The sequence below is a fragment of the Littorina saxatilis genome, linkage group LG1 (genome assembly GCF_037325665.1).
Source record: "Littorina saxatilis isolate snail1 linkage group LG1, US_GU_Lsax_2.0, whole genome shotgun sequence".
Classification (NCBI taxonomy): Eukaryota; Metazoa; Mollusca; class Gastropoda; order Littorinimorpha; family Littorinidae; genus Littorina; species Littorina saxatilis.
In genome coordinates, this window is record NC_090245.1 from 75312741 (window position 1) to 75337738 (window position 24998).

The window sequence follows — 24998 nt, forward strand, 5'->3', positions numbered from 1 at the left end:
CTAAATATTGTATTTTCGCCTTACGCGACTTGTTTTATATTAGGTCACAGACCTGGAAGATCCAGGTGCAAGACGAATAATTCATATCACTAAAATGCGTGTTCCCCACCACCCAAAACATGCCCCGAGGGGCTTCGCCTCTACAAGTCGTATCAAAACCCTTCGTTCGGGCGTCAAGGAGTGTTCTTCTTATGGCCTCTGGCGCCCGTTCTCCCCGCTAACGCTACTTGTGTCGGTGCACGCGATGACGCCGAACGACAACACACCTGTCTCGGTTCAGTCGTCGCTGTCGGTCCCGTCTTCCCCGCAACGTCTATACTAAGTAAAAACATCGAAGCGAATTAAGACAAGAGTTATCTGGACCCCAGAGAAAATCTGAATAGGTTTCATATCTGTAGACACACCTTGTGAGCGAACAATGCTGACGTTGGGTGCTGGTGGTGCGCTTATCGCGGGACTAATGATAGTCCACCCGCCTCGCCAGGTACGCTCGTAAGTGTTGGGTGATTATGTGCGATAGAGGTCTTTGATCCTTCCAGGTGATATACGAGGCTCACCCAGGAATCCTAGCACCAGAGGATGGTCATTATGGGGTTCGTTCTGGATTCCTGTGTTCACAGTTGTGTGCAGACTGCTTTATAGTGGTCAGGCATGACAATATTCCTCCTTTTTGAGGAATTCCTCCTTTTAAAACCTGTTCTTGTTGAATATGGAAAAGGACACATTTAAGTGATTTTGAAGCTGTAAGCAACACTCCTCATGTGTAAATCGATTTCCCTTCTTCTCTTACGTCAGGATTAAGAAAAACGGTCAAAATCATCTAATTTTTGGATTTGGCAAAACCTTTTTTTTTTTTTTTTAACATTTTCCATTTTCATGTCTGAGAGGGCGTTGGTATTCGAGTTGGAATAATGGGGTGTGATTGGGTGGACTGTGCGGCTTATTCCCGCATTTTCTCAATGAGGGTATAATTGCGGGGCTCGAGAGACTCTAAAGAGAGAGAGAAAGTGTGAGTGTGTGGGTAAAAGTGCTCAATGCATGAGTTCTCCGTGATACTTATTACATGAGATGTCGATTATAATGTTGCACTTTTATTTGTGCTATCTGTGCTGCTGTTTTTGAAAGATGAAGCCAGTGGGTTTATTTAGAAGGTGCATATATTTTGGGTTATAACAACCCCCATGGTTCTTAATCTTGCAGAAATAGGCCTGTTACTGGACTTCTTTTTGTATCAACTACTTAAAAAGTTCAACTTGTCTTGCTAACTTAAATGACGAAAATGTAAAAGGCAATGCGTAGGCAATGCGTAAAGGAGTTACTAAAAGTAAAATGTATCGGTTTTTGTCTTAATGCCCGCTTAGACGGTTTCAAACCCCGCATTTTATGGTTTCTGAGAATGACCCCTACACCGTTTGGCATGAGCATGCCATAACGTCATTGGGAGACAAGGTACGTAGGTGAACAAAACTGACTGTTTTGGATACAAATTTGATTATTTCCTATGACATGCAAAACTTGTTCCGTTTTAACTGTTCTGATGTTCTGTCTATTTTAACACGGTAACGTTGCTTTTGCAAATATCATTTTGGGGGATGTCTGTGTTGAAGGTTCCACTGTATAGACACTATTTCATGTAAAATCAATCAGTTCGCTGAATATGGTAGGGGAATGGATGGCCTATCCAGTCGCATAACTGGTTTTACAATTAACGGTCTCATCACAAAGATCTGCACTCAAACGCAAATGCCTCGGGTTTTTTTTTTTGATGGGTAGTATAGAAAACATTTGTTGTGGACAGCAATCCTGGACGAGATGAGATAGTTGTGTACCTCACTTTCATTTTACTTGGGCGATTCATTTGTGAAATATGTTTTTAATACACGTTTTCTCTTTCTCAATGTTATTAGTAGAGAAGCTTTGAATGTTAGCAGCTAGTGAAATTGTTTGCAATATTTTAAGTTTTTTTCCTCAATTATTGTAGTGTAGTATAAACAAAATCAACCGGATTTATTCTGTGAAAGTTTTTGACACCCAGGTTTTTTTCAATTTGGCCCCTATTTTTTTAATGTAATTTATTTTGCATAATTCTCTATTTCAAGTTACATGTTCAGATGTATTTATAATGCTCTTTTTATCATGCATGCAACCACTTACATGAAATCTGACAGCCTTTTTCCTTTGTAATTGTGGTGCAACTGTACTGCTCTTCTGTACATAACGGTGTGTGTACATATGTGTGTGAAGGAAGAAGAAAGAAAAGTACTTACTATTTCAATGTTTTATTGTCAATGGCAAATAGCTACAAAACCAAAACACGATTTTCTTGTCAAATTTGATAATAAAAAAGACTGTCAACAAAACTGTGTGTTTACCTGCTATCTTCATCAATGAAACATACAAAAGACTGCATTTAACAGAAACACGAGACAACTTGATTTTAAAGAAAAAGAACACTAATCAGTGGTTTCATTCAATTATATTTTAATTGCATATTACAATGTATTGACAATTTCGTTTTTTTTAAACAATACCACCACATTTATCCCCATCCTAGGCTATTATCAACTGATGACAAGAAAGCCACATTTTTGGCGAATGAGAGAAAGTGAGATACCAGCCAAGATACCACTGTACTTAGACAAAAGTACTAACCACTCGCTGTCTGTCCACTGATCACTATTTCCTTACCATCTCTAACACAGGGATGGTGTTAACACTCACTCTTCTCACTTATGATGATGACATACACTTACTTCACACATCACACACAACAAGTACTTCAAATACATAAGCAACTCATGCAGTCACACAATCTCATCAGTTCACTTCAGTCAATAATCACTCATCTCAAATTTTTCAAGGCTCCCTTCACACACAATAAATTGCACCCAAAGAAATGAGCCGCCACTCTGCGCTTCCCTCAGCCTCCCTTTCTGCCACTGTCTGAATCGATTTTCTTCCTTGCAGACACACAACACTCTGCTTTGTTCATAGCAACTTTCAAACAAAATATAATGTACATCAATTCCACTGTTACCTAAGGTCATAACAGGCATATTTTGTCTTTCGTTTTTCTCATCCTCTGAACATTCATGACATCAAGCAGTATACAATATTTACAGCCGTTCAATCTGTAGTCTTTTCTTTCCTCTCATCCATCAAATCACTAATGCCCAGTGCATTTTGTAATGCACAAAATCAAATCACCCTAAAATCATTCCCAACTGATATTTGAAAGGAACATGAAAGCTGACAACAAGGCTCATTGTATAAAAACTTTAAACGAAAAAAAGGCAGCGCTGGCCCACTTGAGATCATTCAGCTCAGAAGTACATTAATTAGAAGTAGTTAACAACCATGACATTCAGTCATTGTGCAGTGATACAATCGCCAACTGGGCTTTTCCCAAAAGCCAATGTTACTAAAAATAGAATGGGTCAAGACCGCCCACCTAATTGATAGCGATCAGGCGCTCTACTGACAGAACTAACCTAGCTCATGGCCTTCAGGGGTAAAAAGAGAGATCTGTATGAGTATGAGTTTGGAAAGCAATTAATTTCAAGTGTGACCGACATTATGTTGGCACTCACTCCAAAATGCATTGACCAATTGCCGAAAGGCGCTGATGTCATTTCATATAAGGATTTCCCTAACCAGAACTCCAAATTGGAGATTAAAAAGATTTTGTTTTGGGATAATGACCTGTAGCAGCAAAGTAGGCTGTGGAAGTTGTAACACAAATCATAAAACCTAACATAAGACAATTTAAATACTACTTCAGTTTCATTGGCAACATAGGGTTGATCATCCCCCTTCAAGCTCAAGAGCACCTGTTTGATCTAACTTAGGAAAGCAGTCTACTTTGAGCATTGCTGCTGCATGCATGCATAACTGAATTAAAAGCCTTGTGCAGCAACAAATATCTATAAATCCAACTGAACACATTGGTTGGTTCGTTTCTTCACTGCATGTTTGTCATCCTGCGGCCATTTTAAGACTGTAATGCAAATCTCCTTAACAACACACCATCAAAGATTTACATGTTTTACCAAGCTGACCATTTATGCAGCCAGCTGCATACTTCATTCCCATCCTGTATGATAAAAAGAAGGCCACAATCAGCATTTCAACAAACTCATTTGGCATCAATCATACCTTTTCCAGCATACACACATAATGCTGCTGTCATCTCTGCAATCATGTTTTTAACCATTCACAGCACTGTTCCTCACGTTCACAAACACAGATCAACTATGCCAGTAGCCTTGGGGAGGCCCGTGCTGGTACTGTGAGGAGGGAGGAGGGGGTGGGGGAGGGGGAGGAGGCCCGTGGGGGTGACGAGGGGGGCCCTGTGCATGCTGGTGCATCAACTGCGGGGCCTGACCGGGATGGAAGCTGCTGTGCGAAGACACGGGCGGCGTGGTGATGTAGTGTTGCTGGGGGCCCGGCTGACTGAAGGCCTGGGAGAACTGCGAGTACAGGCTGTGGGCTGGCTGGTTACCCCCCCCTGGACCCATCTCTCCCTGCGCGCTGACAGGCACGTAGGGGTTGTGTCCCATGTCTCCCTGAGGGTGTGCCCCAGGGTGGCCGGGGGGAGTGGGGTAGGGGTGGCCTAGCTCAGCCTGGCTGTGGGGCTGGGGGTGGAACTGAGCCATCTCCCCCTGAGAGCTGGGGGGCACAAACTGGGGACCCAAATCCTGGAACTGTAGGGGAGGGGGAGGGGGCTGTCCCCCAGCGTCCACAAAGTGCTGGTGCATGGGTGGGGGAGGGGGCTGGGGGGCCAGGTCGTAAGGCTGGGACGCCTGGGGCATGTGAGTCAGGTGAGCACCCGGGGGGACACCGCCGCCAGACTCAAACTGCTGGGGCTGGTAGGCTGGCTGCTGATGGTGAGGGGGTGGTGGAGGGGGAAGGGGCACATGGTCGAAGGAGTCGTGGAGCGGGGCGTCACGGCCAGGGCTGTAGGCCTGTGAGCGGGGAGCGTGGCCCTGGGTGGGTGTGCCAGGCTTGGGCGACTCACTCTGCACTCTCGGGGACTGGCTGCCGTTCTCCTCCTCTTCTGCACCATTTTCTCCTGCAAGGGAGACAATTAATTTAGGGCTGTACACCACGCAAACTGTCACATTCATAAAACTGATGCACAGATCCTCTCTTTCTATCCACTAGCTCTTGAAAATGTTAGCGCTTTAAGCTACAAATAGCAAGTTCCTAACATATTCAATGAAATCACTTGAAAAGAAAATACAGGCATTTTATTTATCACCATCTGTCCCACTTCAAGCTCACAATCTGACATTCCAAATAAGAAGACTTGGAAGTGCACTCCACTTTAACATGAGATGTGAAAATAACAGCACAGGTTTCTTTTTTTACCTTTTCTCCTCTTTCTGTCTTGCTCTGGGCCTCTGTCTCCATTGCTCATTCCACGTTTTGGACCTGTTCCCAGTACAGAACAAATAATGCTTGACTCACACTTTCTTCTGACCTTTCAGTCTTGTCTCCGTGTTCTACTCTTGATTGCACACATGTTTTCAACAGCAACACTTAACATTTTCAGCTCACAACAAATGTCATAATAAAGCAAGCTCTGGATGTCTAAAGCAACATGAACAAAACAACACAAATAAAAACCAAACATTTTTGTTATGAACCTTATACATCTTGCAGGGATGAGTTTGTAGCACATCCGGATAATCACACTTTTTCTGTCGATCTAAATCATATAAAATTCAAATAGCCTATTTTTGATGTCCTAGTTATAGAAATCTCTCAGCTTCAGGGGGCTTCTCAGGAGGGGTAAACTTTTTCTTTTTATCCCAGCGCCATCCCTGATGTTGAGCAAGAGTGACACCAGACTTACCATTGGCAGGAGCGCCCCAGGGCTGGGAGTCGGAGCGTGAAGAGGGCGGAGGCATGAGTTGTCTGGTACCACCTACTTGTTCACCATTACTTGCTGACGGAATGCTGACTGACGTGGGGGGAGGAGGGGGTGGCATCATGCCTGGTGCACTACTCATTGTTGGCACTCCAAATCTGAAAGAGAATGAATTCACTGTCATTGTCACACTCTCTTTGTCCGTAGTTGGCGTATTATTCAATCTGTTTAACCTTACATCGTAAAGCTTTCTGGAGGGGTTTATAGCGACTGCCAAACACCCTTTCACTACTGCTGAGTACTATGGGTCTTGTGATTGCACAGCTGAGTCAAAACATGTACAACCCATCAAACTCGAAGATGACAGAATGACGCCAATGCCAGACAAAAAACACACAAGAAAAGCAAATGCTTATGTGACTCGCCTTCGAACCCCTCATTCCAACCTCAACGTTAATTTATTTGTCCACGGCCAGCCACGCGGACGGACACGGATGAATACTAAGACTCACCCATTACTCAGGTGAGTCAAAAAGGCATCCAGGTATTGCTAACATAGAAATGGTGACTGCAGAACAAGAAATCCAGCTGAAAGTCCCATACTGACAAAGACAGCATGTTATCAAGCACAACCAATGACGAGTTGAATTGACAAACCTGTTCTCCTCCATGGAGGTGGGAGGCATCTGGTAGGCCTGCGAGACAGGTGACATGCTGTTGGGGGGCAGCTGGGTGGACAAGGTGTGGATAGTTTGCACCTGTATACCTGGCTGCAGGGTGAAGGAGGTGGGGATACCTGGGTGACCAGGGGGCAGTGCTGCCTGCAGCCCTGGGTGCGTCTGCTGCACCAGCTGACCTGAACAACACACACAAATATCACACTTTACTAGCTGTTTTTCTTAAAATGGAAAATTTCAATAGTACATTTTCATTTCATTAATATACTTACCCAATTCTCATAAATGCATTGATTTCAATCTCACATTCTAGATGTCGAAAAACTACTCAAATTACCTGCCCTTGCAAGGGTGGTAACCAAGCTAAAAACAGACGCCATAGCCGTTGCTATGCCCTGTCCCACCTGGTTACCCATAACCCACCGCGCACCACGTGAGCGCCGGCATCTGGAATAATCATTCGAGACTTCTCAAAAACCCTTAGGAAATTAAGTAGCGGGGATGGATGGGAGGGTATTAACTATGAGAATTGGGTAAGTATATTAATCAAATGAAAATTTACTATTGAAATTTTCCATTAAATTACATATTCTTACTCCAATTCTCATAAATGCAGATTGCTCCTAAAGGCGGAGGGAACTTACTTATGTCCCTGAAAGAACCTGTCCTGCAGAAACTAACGAGGGCAAGGCAATGGCCCCATCAAGTTAAGAGCAGGAGATGTCCAGGAGGTAAAAAAATAATGAACACGTCATCAGACCTCCAAAGAGCTGGCAAAACTTCGCATAGGCGAGGGGACCACCACCAGGCTCTGGACTCCTGAACATCTGTAAAGGAACAGAGGGAGGACTGAACGCCCCCCCCCCCCCCCCCCCCCCCCTTTGTGTTCAATAAGCCACCACTCATAGGACTGTCCTATGAAAGTAGCAACACCTCTTGTGAGAGTCAATTAAGAGAAGCCTCTTTCACCTAAAGTGTAAAGAGACAAGAACATGAGCTTTTGGCTCTTAGTTCCAATTGACTGAGCGCAAAACAAACAAGTCGCGTAAGGCGAAATTACTACATTTAGTCAAGCTGTGGAACTCACAGAATGAAACTGAACGTAGTCCGCCGCTGGTGCAAAAGGCAGTGAAAGTGACGAGCCTGTTTGGCGCGGCAGCGGTTGCGCTGTGCTTCATAGCACGCTTTACTGTACCTCTCTTCGTTTTAACTTTCTGAACGTGTTTTTAATCCAAACATATCATATCTATATGTTTTTGGAATCAGGAACCAACAAGGAATAAGATTAAATAGTTTTCAGAAATTTAATTTTAATCATAATTTTTATATTTTTAATTTTCAGAGCTTGTTTTTAATCCAAATATAACATATTTATATGTTTTTGGAATCAGAAAATGATGAAGAATAAGATGAACGTAAATTTGGATCATTTTATAAAAAATTTTTTTTTTTACAATTTTCAGATTTTTAATGACCAAAGTCATTAATTAATTTTTAAGCCACCAAACTGAAATGCAATACCGAAGTCCGGCCTTCCTCAAAGATTGCTTGGCCAAAATTTCAATCAATTTGATTGAAAAATGAGGGTGTGACAGTGCCGCCTCAACTTTTACAAAAAGCCGGATATGACATCATCAAAGACATTTATCGAAAAAAAGAAAAAAACGTCCGGGGATATCATTCCCAGGAACTCTCATGTCAAATTTCATAAAGATCGGTCCAGTAGTTTAGTCTGAATCGCTCTACACACACACACACACACACACACACACACACACACACACACATATATACACCACGACCCTCGTCTCGATTCCCCCTCTATGTTAAAACATTTAGTCAAAACTTGACTAAATGTAAAAAGGATTTTAAAACTCTAACCAGACAGTAAGAAAATCCAAAACGCCCGGAGCGAGAATCCTCCCGAGAGGAGGGAATAAAACACCAGAGGAGATTGACCAGGTTTCTGATTCAAGGAAATCTGGCCGAAAAACCCGTGAAACAAGAAGAGCAAACGCTCGATCGAGTCACTTTCGCAGTTCTGAATATTATATGAGGCATCAGATGGACAGGAAGAAATTGCTATTCACAACACAATGAGTCACGTTCACATAAAATTTGAGCCCGGTCACTTTTATAGTTTCCGAGAAAAGCCCAACGTTAAGTTGTGTGTTGCCGAACAGAAAAGGCTAGTTATCTCCCTTGTTTTTCTGATAACGTTCGTAAAAGGCTACAGATGTAAATACTTTGATGTAAAGAATAATCCTACAAAGTTTCAATCACATCCGATGAACTTTGTCAAAGATATAAAATGTCTAATTTTTCCTTTGACGCTGACCTGTGACCTTGAAAAAGGTCAAAGGTCAACGAAACCATCGTTAAAGTGTAGAGGTCATTGGAGGTCACGACTAAACAAAATATGAGCCCGATCGCTTTGATAGTTTCCGAGAAAAGTCCAACGTTAAGGTGGTGTCTACGGACGGCCGGCCGTCCGGCCGGACGGCCGGCCGGACAGACTAACACTGACCGATTACATAGAGTCACTTTTTCTCAAGTGACTCAAAAACGGAACTATAAGCTCCAAGGCCCTCCGGTAAACCCCAACAACGCATGTGCCTCACTGCCCTTCGGGGCTGAGGCCCAGAGTAAGAAGAACAAAGTCCTACGCGTTAAACAAGGGGACACCTCTAAACCTTTTAAAACAAGGTCCTTTGATCATGCCCACAAAAGCGCCATGAACATCAGAAGAGAGGCCTATTTGTTCCTAAGTAGCTGAGATTGCCGAGACACAGGAACCTCCAAGAAGAGGCCAAGCTGCCCAGAGCCAAAAAGAAACAGAGGTGATTAACCACCTGGATTGAGAGAGGAGCGCTAAGGAGTTGCACCCCCGCTCTATACGCCAATTGGCCAAGGAGGCCAATGAGGGGCATACACAGAGAAAGTGGAGGATCTATGTGCTTCATGCACCAAGACCAGAGTCAAAACCCACGATCTGTAACACAAACAGCACAACCTCCAGCCCTGTATGCAGATGGCCCAACCCGTGTGCAAGCCCTGAGAAGTCCTGCTGAGCGAGTCGGCCAGATTATAGAGCCGGCCGGAGAGATATTCCCCTGAGAAATTGATTTAGTGTGAAAGAAACCAAATCAGAATCCCGTAAACTCAGTCTGACAGGGAGTGAGAACTTGCTCCTCCCTGCTAGTTCACATAGGAAGCAACAGAAGTATTGTCCGTATGCAACCGGACATGCCTGTATATAGCCAAAAAGAAAGGCTAGTAGACTGAGAGCTACTGCTCCTAACTCCAGGCAATTGAGATGCCCAAGGAGTTGAGTCTACATCCACAGCCTCAAAACTGTAATTGCCAATGTAGGCTCCCATCCAGACAGAGACGCATCTATGAAGCGGTCTAAGTCCGGTGGGGAACAAAGCTAGGGAAAACGCCCTGAGCGATCCAATTGGATTTCAGCCACCTACTCGCGTGGAGGAACCCACCCTGGAGGAGGACCCTCTTGTCCCAGACCTGTGAGGCCGAGTCCCAAAGAGACTTGAGGAAAGACTAGAGGGCCAGCATAGCCATCGATTCCGTCTGACCGAAGATCAAGGCTAAGGACCTCGCAGAGGTCAGCTCTCGTGCCAGTCTGGCAGTGATAAGAGCCTAAAGCCTCTCTATTCTCTCCTGTGAAGGACGAACCTTCCAAGAGACAGTGTCAAACGGCATGCCCGGGTAAAAAACCTGGGATGGGGACAGCTCGGATTTTGCCTGGTTTACTGAGAACGCCAGGCAAAAAGCCTGGATCAACACCATCTGAAAGTGCTGCTGGCAAGCTGATTGACTCTGACAAAAGATCAACCAGTCCCCGAGGTCGTCCAGAGACGAATAACTCTCCAGAAACGGAGCCACTTCCTGTCTGCAGGAACGCATAAGGAAGGCTCGTGTGAGAGCACAGAGGAAAATCTCAGCCAAAGCTGATACCTCTAGACCATGCCGTCCCACCTCCTCCGGAGAGGGAGGAGACACTGAACGAAACACCCACTTTGTGACCGGGAGCGCATCAAAGCGCTGCTACTTGTCCATGAAGGAAGGGCAAGACTGAGGCTTCTTAGTAGGTTTTAACAAAACCCTGAAAAAAGCCTGACCCTTGCTTCCTGTAACTGGTGTGAAATCAAACCCCTTGTAAAAAAAGGAGATCACACCTGGTGAAGACAGTGTGGGCATAGAACATCACTGATGAACTCATCTGCTCGGTGATGACCCTAGCCAGAGCTGCCAGCAGCATGGCTACGGCCCTATCCGAGGCATCCCCCCTAAACCAAAAAGAGTCCAGGGAGGATAAGATGGCTCGTATGAGAGCACAGAGGAGAGCCTCAGCAAAAGCAGATAACTCTCGACCATGCCGTCCCACCTCCTCCAGAGAGGAGAGGGAGGAGTAACATCACGAAACCCCACGTTCCCTGTGGTCTATTTGTGAAGCCAAGAGACTAGTTCCGGCGGAGCGAAAAAACTAGCCCTTGGCAACGAAAATGTCTGGATCAGATCCTGAGACTTGACACTCCAACCTATCTTCTTCCACACTAAAAGTGAGAACGAAGCAGCCTGAAACCCAGAAGCCAGCCACTGGCTAGCAGAAGGAGGAGCAGGACCATGCGCATGAAGCAGCGGGAAAAATGTAGGCTGAAGACCACTACCCTGAGGTGCGGGTCAAGCCAAGAGCTGCGACATGTGGTAGGCAATCACCGGAGACTCGGCAAATCAAAACGATTGCGAGTAAGCCCACGTAAACCCAAAGTCATCCGCGGAAGAGGGAGGAAGAGAAACACCCTGCTCTGAATCCGCCACCCCATCCGGGAAAAAGTAAGCTGCCACAGCAGCCGCTTTTTGCATAGCAAGCCTACAAGCAGTAGGCAGCGCTACACACTCACCCTCCTCAACCAAGGAGTCCGAATCCCGACCAGCCATTGTGTCAAAACACAAAAGGAGGGGAGACGGGGGAGGCAGCGCACTAAAACTCCTGCTGATAACACCGCCAAGAGTGAGATTGAAAAGCGTGATCAGTCTCTGCCTGCCAACCCAAACCGCCCACCTGACGTGAGGGGGGAGAGGGGTTGGTAGTTGGCACAGCGCCCTGCCGAGAAGGAGGGAGAGTGGGGGTACGAGACAAAGTCAAGCCCGGCCAGCCGTACCCCACCCGCTGTGCGAGAGAAGCATCCCAGTGCTGAGAACCAGTCTGCCTGGTTTGAGCCACGCCGCTACCCGAGTGGGGAGGGGGGTGGTTCGTCACAGCAGTAACCCCTGGAGGGGGGAAAGACTGAATGAGGGACGCAACCGAAAACGGCCGTCCCCCACTCGTCCACCTGCTGACGTCCTGTAGCCCCACCGCTCACCCACCCCGAGGAGGGGGGGGGTGACGGATGCTGGCTGAGGACAATGACCACTGGCAAGGCGATACTGTAGTCCGAGTCCCCACAAACCATTGTGTCAGAACACAAAGAATGGGAGACTGGAGAGTTAGAGCATGTTCTGTCTCCGCCTGCCACAGCCACCGCTCACCTACCCCAAGGGGGTAGAGGGGTAGGCAGCCGGCACAGCACCCTGCAGAGAACAAAGCAGAGCAAAGCTCATTGTTCCCCGACCGCTTTACTTTACTTTTACTTTATTTGGTGTTTAACGTCGTTTTCAACCACGAAGGGTTATATCGCGACTCCCCGACCGCTGTGCGAGATACCCTGCCAAGAACAAAGGAGAGCCAAGCTCACGACCGCTGTGCGCGACAACAAGTGCGGGCAGCTAACACAGCCACCTGCCCCAAATGGGGCAGAGGAGGAGTATGTAACGTAGCCTGGAAAGGCCGTATGTGGCACCCCCGCTGTGCTGACTGGCTTGAGCCAAGCCACGCCCCAGATGGGGAGGGGGGTGGCTCGTCACAGCAGTAAACCCCTGGAGGGGTGAGAGACGGGGTGAGAGACGCAACCATAAACGGCCGACCCCCACCCGTCCCCTTGCTGACGTCCAGTAGCCCCACCGCCCACCCACCCCGAGGGGGGGGGGGGGGTGGTTGCCGGGCAAGGACAATAGAGGCAAAGACTGAGAAGACAGTCCAACAGCGCCCACCCGATCCCGCCCAGAGAGCGGGAAAGGGTGGGCCGCCGTCACAGCTCCCCCCACCCGATCCTGCCCTGAGGGCGGGAAAGGGTGGGCCACTGACACAGCCCCCTGCCCCCATTGAGGCAGAGTGGGAACCAGCCCAGGCTGTGACTTACCGTGCCCCCCCACTCCCCCTTCTAAACGGTAAGGGGGCTGCATGCCCGACTCAGCTGTGCTAAAAGCAAGGAGAGCGGGCAAAGACAGGCGGGGAGCAGGCCCCCTCTCCCAACGGAGAGAGTGCTTGTGAACAACCCAGTACTACCAGAGGCAGAAAGGGTTGAACCGAACTGGCCATTTGCACCAGACCACGGTGCGAAGCAGCAACACCCCCCCCCCCCCAACACACTGAGAAATACCGAGGAACACCCCCCACCCCCCCCCCCCCCATCACACTGAGAAATACCGGAGGTAATCAGAGTCGTCAGAGGCAGGTGGGAGCAGGCCCCCCCTCCCAAAAGGAGAGGGTGCTCGCAAACAACCCAGAGCCACCAGAGGCAAAAAAGGGCTGAACCAAACTGGCCATTTGCATCAGACCACGATGCGAAGCTGCCAAGGAGTACGACGCCACAGTGGGCGGCCGATCGTGCCTGAAACAGCTGAGAAATAAACACATATTTCATCGTTAAGTCCCCCGAAAGTGGAAGACACTGACTGGTTCTCCTTAAGAGGAGAGGAGGGCTGGGAAGAAAAAACGAAACCTTATCCGCACGAACAGCTACTACAAAAGCAGTACTACTCGAAGGGTCGAAGACCCGCACAGAAGTTTCTAAAAAAGGGCTAACAGCCTTATTCACTTCCTGCCTAGCCCTAAGTTACTGCTTGCTATCGGCCATCTTGTAAAAGGCCGAAATCGAAGTCCACCAGAAAAGTAAATTTCTGAAGCGGCTGTAAACAAGCAGCTACCAAACAACAATTCAATTCAATAAAAAGGGCAGGTCTCACCAAAAAAAAGGCGAACAGGTAAAGGCCCCCCCAAGCCCATAAAGTCACAAAGACAAGGGCTAGGGAAAGCCAAGTGAGCAGACGAATTCCGCACGTCTGACGTGTGTCGTCAAAAATCGAGAATGATTATTCCGGATGCCGGCGCTCACGTGGTGCGCGGTGGGTTATGGGTAACCAGGTGGGACAGGGCATAGCAACGGCTATGGCGTCTGTTTTTAGCTTGGTTACCACCCTTGCAAGGGCAGGTAATTTGAGTAGTTTTTCGACATCTAGCATGTGAGATTGAAATCAATGCATTTATGAGAATTGGAGTAAGAATATGTAATTTAATGTCTCTATTAGGGCCACTACTCTTTTTTTCCCACCTTTATTCACCATTAAATACATTTGTTTTTATCTTTAAACCTAGGAAAGCAATCATGCCGTTACAGTTAGATTCTACAAGCTCAACATCACATCATTTCTGGCTGCTAACAGAACTTAACTGACAAAGACCACTTTTATTTGGTGTGCAATGTCTAAGCTGGTGTTGGTAGCTCCAGAAAAGGATAAGAAAGATCATGAAAGAGTCCAGAGTGTCTTGTTACCTGGCTGAGGCTGTCCCTGCATGACAGCCACCTGTTGGGGTTGAGGGGCGGGCGACATCTGTGGGTGGGCTTGTGAAAAGCCTGGCTGGGGGGCTGGCTGGCCCTGGGCTTGCCCCTGCATCAAGGCTGACTGGCTAGGCTGGCCCTGGCCCATAGGAGGCGGACTGGAGCATACCAGGTTCACCAGGTGAGGTGGGCCGTGCTGTGACAAGAGAAAGTTAAGGCATCATGAGCTAACCCAGACACACATTGTACTGCGCTATGACTGTCAGCAGACAAACATTAATTTGTGAGGTATTGTCTAGAGGGGTTTGAAACCTTTCATTTACATACCATATAACAATTACAAAACACAATCCAAACTTCATGCACAAAATAAGAAGTCACTGAGGCCATCTTGATGATCTTGACACAAACTGACACTGATAGTTTCTTCTTCTTCTTCTGCATTCCCAGCCACTGATAGTTTCAACTCCCTGCTAAGCACTTTGTGCTAACCCTCAGCTTGCCTTCCACTCTTCTTCCCGTGCCGAGCTCCAGACGCCCAGTGTCCACCCACCCACCTGATAACCCAGCAAGCTCTCAGGGATCTTGTCGTCCTTCTCCTCAGTGAAGCGGCGGCGCGTGAACTCAGAGTCTGTGGTGGGGGTGTTGGTCACCATGGAGTTGCTGGTGGCCATGGAGTAAATGTGGGACGACGGAGCGCTGGAGATCACCAGATGACCGCTGCTCACCAGCTCCTGCTGTTAGTAATTCATATTATGTCATTATTCATCACTATCACACAGTGGACCCACCATCTTTCCGACCCCGACCACCCCACCCCTTTTAACATCTTTCCTTCTAAGATTTCTCTTCACAACTTATCTAATCTAATTTACCTTCATTTTACCTCTGTTTACCTTTGTTTTCTCAGATATTTAGAGGTCTGAAGGGGCGTGGGGTAGGGGGTACCATTATACATTAAATAAAGCTTGGCACAAGTCTTGAGATCAGATGGAGTGCTGGGGATCACCTGATGACAACTGCTACCCATCTCTTGCTAAAAACTTTGTCATCAGTTCAATGCAGTAAAATGGAAATCCACTTTTAAACTTTTGACTGTCATTTTCATCATCTCCACATCTGACTTGAATGCAACTGAAAAAGAAAAGGAAGGTTGGCACTCACAGGAGTGTAGATAGTCTGGTAGTGTGAAGGCTGGCCAGGGCCAGGCACGGGGGCAGGGGGTGGGGCCATGCCGGGGCCAGGCTGAGACACCAGCTGCATGGTCTGCTGCAGGCCAGGGTTGAAGGTGGGCGCAGGGGCCAGGGAGGCCAGAGAGGCCATGGAGGCCGGCATGGAGGTCTGCACGGTCATCTGGGGGGCCAGGTTGACCTGACCCAGGGGCTGAGGGGGCGGCGCCTGGCTCATCATCAGCTGCTGCTGGCCCAACTCCAGGGCTGCACAAATACCATCATTCAAGTGCCGACTGAACATGATATTACAGGGATGCAATATTACAATCATTCAAGTGTAGATTGAAAATAATATAAAAGGGCTGCACAAATACCACCATTCAAGTGTGGATTGAACATGATATAAAAGGGATGCAAAACTACAATCGTTCAAGTGCAGATAACAAATACATGTACTTTCCTTTTCATCATTAATTTTCACTGGTTCCAACATTTTCTGCCAAGCAAAGTACAAATGCAGGGATGTTGTTAGGCCTCAGACATCGGTCATAGTCCGATTAACTTCTGTGCATGTTATTCAAAAATACAGTATTACATTTTGCTTCCACTTGATATGCGGAGACACCTTTCACTGAGCTTACATGTATGCTATCTAAGAGTATGAAATGTCATTTGTACATACCCCCCGGGGGCGCGGACAGGTGCAGGTGTGTCTGAGTGGAGATGGGCAGAGTGCTGACCACGGGTACATGGGTCATGCTTAGTGTCGTCGGCATCATCATACCTGCTGCCCCGGGCTGACCTGCAACAAGATGGAATATGTCATTCCTTTTAATAAAGCAACAACATCTGGTAAAACCACACTTAGCTTGCCACTTGAAAGCCTTCAACCCACTCATTCACTACTCAACTCTCTCAAGACAGACAAGAAGGGCAAAGCCCATACGACTCACATGCTTGACCTTTACATGACCTTGTCAAGGTCAAATAACTAAACCTAGCAATGACATCATACACTAAGAACTGCTTTACACATTTTTCCTACCAAAATACATGTGACCTTGACCCAAGGTCAAGGTCATCCAAGGTCATGCAACACAAAGCTGTTAATTCAAGACATAGGAAGTACAATGGTGCTTATTGGCTCTTTCTACCATGAGATATGGTCACTTTTAGTGGGTCACTACCTTATTTTGGTCACATTTCATAAGGGTCAAAGTGACCTTGACCTTGATCATATGTGACCAAATGTGTCTCATGATGAAAGCATAACATGTGCCCCACATAATTTTTAAGTTTGAAACAGTTATCTTCCATAGTTCAGGGTCAAGGTCACTTCAAAATATGTATACAATCCAACTTTGAAGAGCTCCTGTGACCTTGACCTTGAAGCAAGGTAAACCAAACTGGTATCAAAAGATGGGGCTTACTTTGCCCTATATATCATATATAGGTGAGGTATTCAATCTCAAAAACTTCAGAGAAAATGGGAAAAATGTGAAAAATAGCTGTTTTTTAGACAACATTTATGGCCCCTGCGACCTTGACCTTGAATCAAGGTCAAGATGCTATGTATGTTTTTTGGGGCCTTGTCATCATACACCATCTTGCCAAATTTGGTACTGATAGACTGAATAGTGTCCAAGAAATATCCAACGTTAAAGTTTTCCGGACGGACGGACGGACGACTCGGGTGAGTACATAGACTCACTTTTGCTTCGCATGCGAGTCAAAAAACGGCTGTCTTAATGGAGAGGTGATTGAAAAGTTGAACAAATACTTTTTCCATTTTGATGCTAGCCATCTTTTTATACCAAATGGCCGCGCGAGAGCGAATACACTCAGCTAAAACAACTGCTTACTCAGCACCTGTAGTGTTGTCACACACAGAAAACGCATGGCATCATAGTCCGTATCACTTCTCACAGAAATGGGATTTGTATGTGCTAAAATTCTGTCAGGCTAATCTATTAATCTGTCTGGGTCTTTAACTCATTACCAATGTTGTTGCTGATTTGTCACAAAGAGAGTTTGAGCAATGAAATACCTGTAACGATCTGTCACTGACTGCTTATGGTTGTTGCAATGGCTATGAGGTACAGTTGATGACAAAAGATGCACACCACATACAGTTAGCAGTAACGTGCATGCTTGAATGGCAGGACAACAGATTTTGTATGCACAACGTAGACCCAGTTAATATCCGCCATTACAACAAAGAGTACTGCTGTCAGAATGTTAGCATTCAATGGTACAGCGCTAAAGCTTACCTTGATTCATGGCTGATAGTGTGGAGGCTATGGAGCCAGCAGGCATCATGACAGATGATATGGAGGAAGATGGTACCATCACTGTCTGCTGTTGCTGCAGCCCTGTTGACAAAAGACAATGCCGAGTACCTTAACTGTGCCCCTTTTCATCACAAGTCTTTGCAGAAGCTAATGTAATACATGGCTCTGATAAGGTACAACCCACTCTCTCAAGATGATCAGCTCACTTAAAAAATGTGTGGTTAAAGTAATGAAATATCAAGGGAAATTGAGTCTCTTATTATGACTGTTTCTGAAACTATCGCTCTCTCTGGGCCAAGAAAAAGTGGTAATGCATGTCCAGCAGGGTTCAGTATAGGAGAATGTTTGTGAGAAGATTTCCACTGTTGGTATTCACAACATGAGTGAGGTGAATGACAGGCTGCAGCTAGGCCACAAGCAGCGTTTGATCTACAAACATATTGCCCAGCTGGGAGGGGTCCACAGGGTTGAGGAGGAAAGAGTATTACCTTGGGCGGACTGTACCAGCTGTGCCTCAGGCAGGCCGGTGAGGGTGGGCATACCAGGGGGCGGTCCTAGAAATGCAGCCTCTGCCATGGACGCTACAGCACAGAGAAACAACAACGACCAGTCAAATAATGCCACTCGGTTCTACTGGACAGACTACTCTACAAACCCCTTGCCAGAATGCTTTCATGTATTTTTCTTAAATTTCATCAGAATTTCTGTGTGATGTGTGCTGAAACTTAAACACTTGGAACTCCTTTTGTAATGGGTTGGCAAGTGCAACACTTCTTTCTTTTAATGAATCAAAATGTAGACATATCTTGATATCTTTTTTCCCTAAAACTTCTGCTTAAGTTTCCACAAACCCACAATGAAATTCACCTGATCTGCACTGCATGAAAAGTGAAACACCCTGTGACAAATTTACCTGGCTCAACTGGAAACTGCCAGTATGTTTGCTAATTAGGCTGACAAAACTACGCATAACAGCTGAGACTCAATTAACTGAAAATAGGGCATCTTTGACCTCAAGGGCAATGCGAAATTGAACTCTAGACTTTTGAGAAATTTACAGATAACCAAGGCCTATGCAGTTGTTACCCTCAACTCAACAGTTTCACTTTAGGCTTTGAAAATAAAGATACATTTGATATCAAAATTCTTCACTTGTTTGTAGCAAAAGAAACCTTTAAGCAAAGCATATCCCTAATCTATTACCTGTCATCATCAGCCTAATCACTCACAATCTACCAGTTTCCAATCCAGCCACCTAACTGATGTCAACAGACATGTTTTACTTTCAACAGCAGCTTGCTTAGCAGTTTTATTTTCTATTTTTCCTTCATTTGCTTGTGATACTTGCCCGCAAATCACACAAATACTTGAAAGGACTCTGACAACACATGTAAAGTCCAGTCCCAACTCTGCACTCCTCATTAACAATCCCATCCCACAGATGAGGTACAGGTCAACCTTGTTGAACTCAGCACTGAAGTTAAGACATAGCTTTTAGAATATTCTTTCTGTTTGGTTCAGTGTTACACATCCATGAAGGTTTGTTTTTGTGTGCTGCTATAAGCATAACACTGGTTTATCACTTTCTTGCTTTTTGGTTCTTGATTTTGGAACAGAAGAAGTGTATACTGGTTTATCAGTTTTCAAATTCAGGATGAAAACTGCATGAGTAGAAACAAATAAAAATGACCAAACTGATAAAACCCGTTCTCAATTTCTCTGATCTTTGAAATCAAATGGTAAACAAATTTACATATCAGAATCTAGCAGCTTCATGCTTGTAACAACCACACACACACATCTTCCTGAGTCTATTCAATGAACTCGTTTTGCCCAACATCAAACAGCCAAAGGCAAAAATTACAGGACTTTCAGACATATTTTTTGACATTTACTGATTTTTATTTTATACTCGGATAACCTGTACCCATCTGGCTTCCTATCATATAATCACATTCTGCAGCATGTGTTTCCATTCACTGATCTCAGGGAACAACCTCTGTAAAAGAATTCTTATTAATACAAAACAACATGCATCTGAAAGTTTGAAAGAATAGTGAGGTAAGGTCATGCCAAATTCACAACATCGCAAAAGACACCATGAACCTTCCTGCAATGAAAAAAGCCAGATTAGTCATAACAAAATAACGCAATGGACAAAAACAATAATGTGTACCTTAAAAAAAAAAGGTTTAGTCAGACCCATACACACAAAATGTGCCTTGCAGTTTGACTGTCATTCCTACACAAATGGTGGGGGGAATGATACATCAGTTGTACAACATCACCTGTCAGATTAGAGCAAATCAGAGTTCCTCGCCAATTCTGCTGGTATGACATGTGACATTTGAATTCTAAACTTTCAATGTGAAATTCAGTGCGCTTCTGTGTTTTCAACAGAATTTTTTTTTTTAAACTAAAAACAGCAAAAGCTGACATGGAATACAGCAATGTCCAAGTTACCCAATCTGACTCAGTGACTGAAAACATGAACAAAGCACTACACACAGACACATTCCAAAGGCACCTTGAACTAGTAACTGGTGCACAAGCACACAAGAACCCGCAGCAAAAAGAAAATGTTTTATAATGAGTCAGGAGACTCAAACCAGTGTTAGTACAACACTTGCACAGTAACGACAGACACTCCAAGGCAAAAGGCACCAACACTCCCCATCAAACAGCACACCATTCATTGTTATCGTCTTTTTGTCCACTTTCAAGTAGCTCCTGAGCCTGTCTTTCATACGCAGGAGATGTTCTGAAAGCGTTGCCAATAGGTTTATGTAGGAGAGCTGTATCAGTTTACCTTCCCATGGCAAATCGAAAGGAACCTTCTTTCTCTCCAGAGTATCATGTCTTTATCATATCTTTACCCTTTTTTCAGTGGACTCGGAATGTCAAACAAAAATACACGAGGCAACTGAAATGTCCTCATCAAAATGCTTTCTCTGCTGAGAACAAAACTGTTCATAACTCTACCAAATAACTGTGCTGTTTGGTGGCTTGTTTTTTACCCCGACAACAGAGTGTTAGTAAACAAAGATACAGACATTGTTACAGCTTGCAGCAGCACAGAGTGGGTTGCCTGATTCATTTGCCTGAGCAGTAAGACTAACTGAAAGTGAAAAACTCAAAATGAAATTAGTTTCATCTGCAAACAGCGAAAACAGTGCAATATTTTTTTTTATTCTTTTAAACTGTTATGAAATTTCACAGGGTACCTGCCAAAAAGGTCTATCATCCTTAATTACCCTCATGCATAATAGACTCTTCTCGCAGAGATTCGTTCCAAATCTTGTTTTTAAACATGACCCAAATGCAGTTAAAGACCAAACTGGACATGAAGATGTTTCCCTGCACAATTATTTTGAATGGGTCAGTGCACACAGAAAAAAGAATTCAAATTTCACTGTTTGCACAAGCCTGTCAATTGACACAAAACACGCTTGCAGGCGCCACTTTACTCCAAAAGCTGCACAGACAATCATAAAGACCAGTGAGAGCTGCTACAGTCAAGGAACAAAACACTTGAACAGCAAGAGTACTGGTCATCACAGCCCATCTTCACAGCTCAACAGCATTTCCACCTCCAATGAGCTATCTTGGAGCAATTTCTCTCATTAAACGGTATTCACAAAACCCTGAAAAAGATTATACAGTCAGAAGTGTTCATTCTTTCATATGTCGAACCTGTTCAAACTACTTTTGTCTGCAACGACACATCACTTCATAGATAATAAAAAGTTTGATGAAAAGTTCTGTGCATACCTTGTTCTACCTGTTTTGAACAGCACGCTCTTAACAATCTGATCTTGTCAGACGTATTTAACTGTTAATCCTTATCGTTTTCTATGACGTTTGAACAGGTCTGACGACAAACACATCACTAAAGTTTGAGACATAACGGTAATGCAGCAAAAGAAGAAACTTTTGGCGATAAATCAGTATCCTCTCTTCATGATCTAGGCTAGGCTGTTGGAGTGGTTGTTTTCCGGAAAGGCATGAGAAGACGAGGCCAAAGAGCCTAGACTGCGGAGGGAGTCAAACCTGAGGACGTCAGTGTGACTTACTGGGCTGTTGATAATTGCCTGTAATATAGGCAGTGGGCCCAGGGGCAACGGCCGGCGGCAGGGAGGCTAGCACCTGCTGAAAACTGGCGTACATTTGCTGCACCTAGACAAGAAACAAGGAAAGCATGGTTACGACAAGGCCAGGGCCCAAGCTTAAAGGGCCCCGAGACATAGATCGTCATCATATAAAAAGTAAGTGTGCATGCTGCTTTTGACCTAGGTACTTCCACGTTTATTATAATGATGAGCCCAGCAGAAAAAATCCCAAACTTTTTACAAAAATCCTGAAATCTTTAGTATATGATTATAATCAAGTCTTTACGGTGGATTTGGTTGTTTTTTCTTGTACTTTTTTGTTTGAGGATCAATGAATTGCAGAGGGAATTTTTTTTAAATTATATCAAACTGAAGCAATTTAAGTGAAAAGCCATGACATAAACTGCATTTAATTCCTTTTCCTCAACCTAGCTTTGTTTCTGCTGGACTCTGGTCAAAGCTTGCCATTGTTGTGATTATCCTGACCCTGCATCCACGGCCTACACCACTGAAAGCCAAGTCTTCACATCATTTACCTGATGCTTTCTACACACCATCACTCCAGTCCTTGGTTTCTGCCCAGCAAATTGACATCAGAAACAAACAACACAACACAACACACACACACACAATTCAGCCACTTCTGGTACGTCTAGGCTTACAATACTCACCCAGGTTTGAGACTGGTACAAGTGGCACCTGTGTATTATTCATCAAGCAAGTATCTTAATCTAAATTCTTAAAACCTAAACAATTCTCAAAGAATAACATAGACAAAGACAACAGTAAACTGTTACCCTGTAATACCCCCAACATACACACAAACTCCGTCACCAGACAACGATGTGAAAACTGCCATTCAGCTTCCCCAACATACTGAGGCTCCAAACTAGCTTGGCACCAAGCACCAGACAAGACTGCAACACCAAAACACCAACAGACATGGTACACAGCCACTGAAAGCACAGACCTGTCCAAAGCCAGACTGCTAGTATGGCAATGGTACAAAGAGTCCAGTGAACCAAGAAGTCTTGACACATGGTTCCAGCCAAGCCCCAAACTGAAAGACAAAATATCAGCACAGCTACTGACTCAAACTAAACCCCCCACCCTGTCTAGCTAGTGGCAAGCTCTGACCAATACCAAAATAAATCTGAAGTGACACATACTTGGAACTGAAGCTGTCCGACTACATGAAAATGGTGAAGTACTACATGCAGGACAGCATGGACACAAGTGTTCCTATGCTTGTTGTGTATGTATTCTAGCATGAAGTAGCTTAATCACACCTTCCAGCTAATGTCTCTTTTCACAATACAATGCAGAAAGCTAAGCAGAATACTGTCTCCAACATGTCTGTCTGCATATTAATAGCTGCAACAGAAAATTCTGGTTAAAAGGCAACACAAGTACCTTAAAATAGCTACAATAAAAGGACATTGTGTACAAAAATACAAAACAGAAAAACAAAACAAATTTTCTCCTCCCACCCAATGTTCAGGTTTTTTTTAACATTATAACAAACTTCTCAAAAAGGAATGGATGAACTAACATCAAAGTCTTTCGTTCCATCTGCAAGCTTTTCATCATCTTCAAATGAAACCCCTAATCTTTTATTCTAAATTCTGAAAGACAAATAAAGTTGTGAGTAATACAGAAGAAAAGTAAGAGAAACACAGAGAGACAAAACAGATGACATGCACAAAAAAATCAACCTCCTCTGCTACCAGCTATGAAATCTTCCTTGAATTCTTCCCCTAAATGAAGGCAAGACTATGGTTGCGAAGAATGCCGAATTCAAGTTATCTTTTTTGTGTTTTTAAGCTGTCAAGGTTTTCTCCTGGTGCCATGATGGTGTTCCATAAAGCATGCACTGGACTTCAGCACAACAATTTCCTCACATCCAAATTTCAAAGAAGCAAAGACTCTTTTATTAGCAACAAATGACAATTGACAAACATTTCAGCAGCCTGGGCCTTCCACCTTGTTCACCTAATTCAGGTCTTTAGATCAGTGACATGAACACACAACAGGACACAAAACACAGATTCACACTGACTTACTGTTTGAATCAAATTTTCTGCCAACTGTTTAGCTTGCTGTAATCCCATCATATTTGGATGCCTGCAAGAAATATGAAATAAAATTAAACTTTAGTCATAACACATCTAAATTAAATAAGTCAAACACACACACACCGAATCCAGCAAGAAATGTGTGAAGTGATCTAAAAGCTTTGTATGAAATAATGGGAAATTCTGTCCACAACACCCTAGCCCTCCACCCACAATTTGTCTAGTTTTTAGTACATGTAAACAGCCTTTTAACAGGGGACTGTAAAGGAATCTCACAATTGCAAATCAGAGAAAGGAGGACAACACAAAGTGAGTGTTCAACATGTTGACATCTCTGTGTGTGTGTGTGTGTGTGTGTGTGTGTGTGTGTGTGTGTGTGTGTGTGTGTGTGTGTGTGTGTGTGTGTGTGTGTGTGTGGGTGTGTGTGTGTGTGTGAGTGTGAGAAATGTGCATTCATTCCCAATTAGAGCTTTCAAGTGCTCGTGAAAGTTTCTCATGGGAACACTGGATGCAGTACACAATCACTTGTTCTAGGAAATGAACTTGAGAAAATCACTAGGTCAACTCACTGGATGAGGATGTGCATGGGCTCAAAGGCCTCTCTGCCCAGCGCGGGCTCAAAAAAGCCAGACCCTTTGCCTCGCAGGAACACCTTGGCGCATGTCTCTGTCTGAATGTGCATCAAGTACGATCCCTGCAAAAACCAACACAAACTTTCTTCAGCTAAAAAAAAGTTCTGATGACCTATTCTTAACCTATCAAAGTTCAGCCCTTTGGAAGACTACATAGAAATGACAGTTCTGTACAATGCTTACCTTTATACAGATTTGTGCACAACAAACCCACATAAAAGCAGTTAACCTTTCTCTCTTCTCGTCGGCAAACACCTCAACCCATAAGCGCTAGTAATGTTCTACCTGAATACCCTGAAAGCCATATAGAAGAAGAAGAAGCCAAACCGCTACAAATACATTGAACTAGGTTTAAGTCAAATGGGTCATTTCCTACATCCCTGATCAGTTTACTCCATCACTATCATAATAAAGGTCACATCCTAAAAAAACTCCACATACTATTTCTACAAACACGTGTACTTTTTTCTCCCCAAAAAGTTCAACACACA

At 44.7% G+C, this 24998-nt stretch overlaps 2 protein-coding genes across 4 annotated transcripts in view; one reads left to right on the forward strand and one right to left on the reverse strand.

The window, feature by feature from the left end:
* LOC138979408 (uncharacterized) overlaps positions 1–5955 on the forward strand; it is a 58562-nt gene extending 52607 nt beyond the window's left edge. The window contains exon 3 of the mRNA XM_070352155.1: positions 5818–5955. Within this exon, the coding sequence (XP_070208256.1) occupies positions 5818–5829 (12 nt within the window). The 3' untranslated portion in view covers positions 5830–5955. The remainder of the gene's footprint in view (positions 1–5817) is intronic.
* The window catches only part of LOC138979314 (uncharacterized), a 35356-nt gene continuing 12621 nt past the window's right edge, over positions 2264–24998 (reverse strand). For 2 of the 3 annotated variants that reach the window (XM_070352035.1, XM_070352037.1), the window contains exons 8-20: positions 24445–24569; positions 23864–23924; positions 21765–21867; positions 18180–18272; positions 17671–17772; positions 16083–16202; positions 15393–15664; positions 14786–14965; positions 14223–14424; positions 6530–6728; positions 5858–6030; positions 5371–5433; positions 2264–5071 (exon numbers count right to left, since the gene is read on the reverse strand). In XM_070352035.1, the coding sequence (XP_070208136.1) occupies positions 4248–5071; positions 5371–5433; positions 5858–6030; positions 6530–6728; positions 14223–14424; positions 14786–14965; positions 15393–15664; positions 16083–16202; positions 17671–17772; positions 18180–18272; positions 21765–21867; positions 23864–23924; positions 24445–24569 (2517 nt within the window). In that variant the 3' untranslated portion in view covers positions 2264–4247. The remainder of the gene's footprint in view (positions 5072–5370; positions 5434–5857; positions 6031–6529; positions 6729–14222; positions 14425–14785; positions 14966–15392; positions 15665–16082; positions 16203–17670; positions 17773–18179; positions 18273–21764; positions 21868–23863; positions 23925–24444; positions 24570–24998) is intronic. The other variant, XM_070352036.1, reaches the window with a different exon arrangement.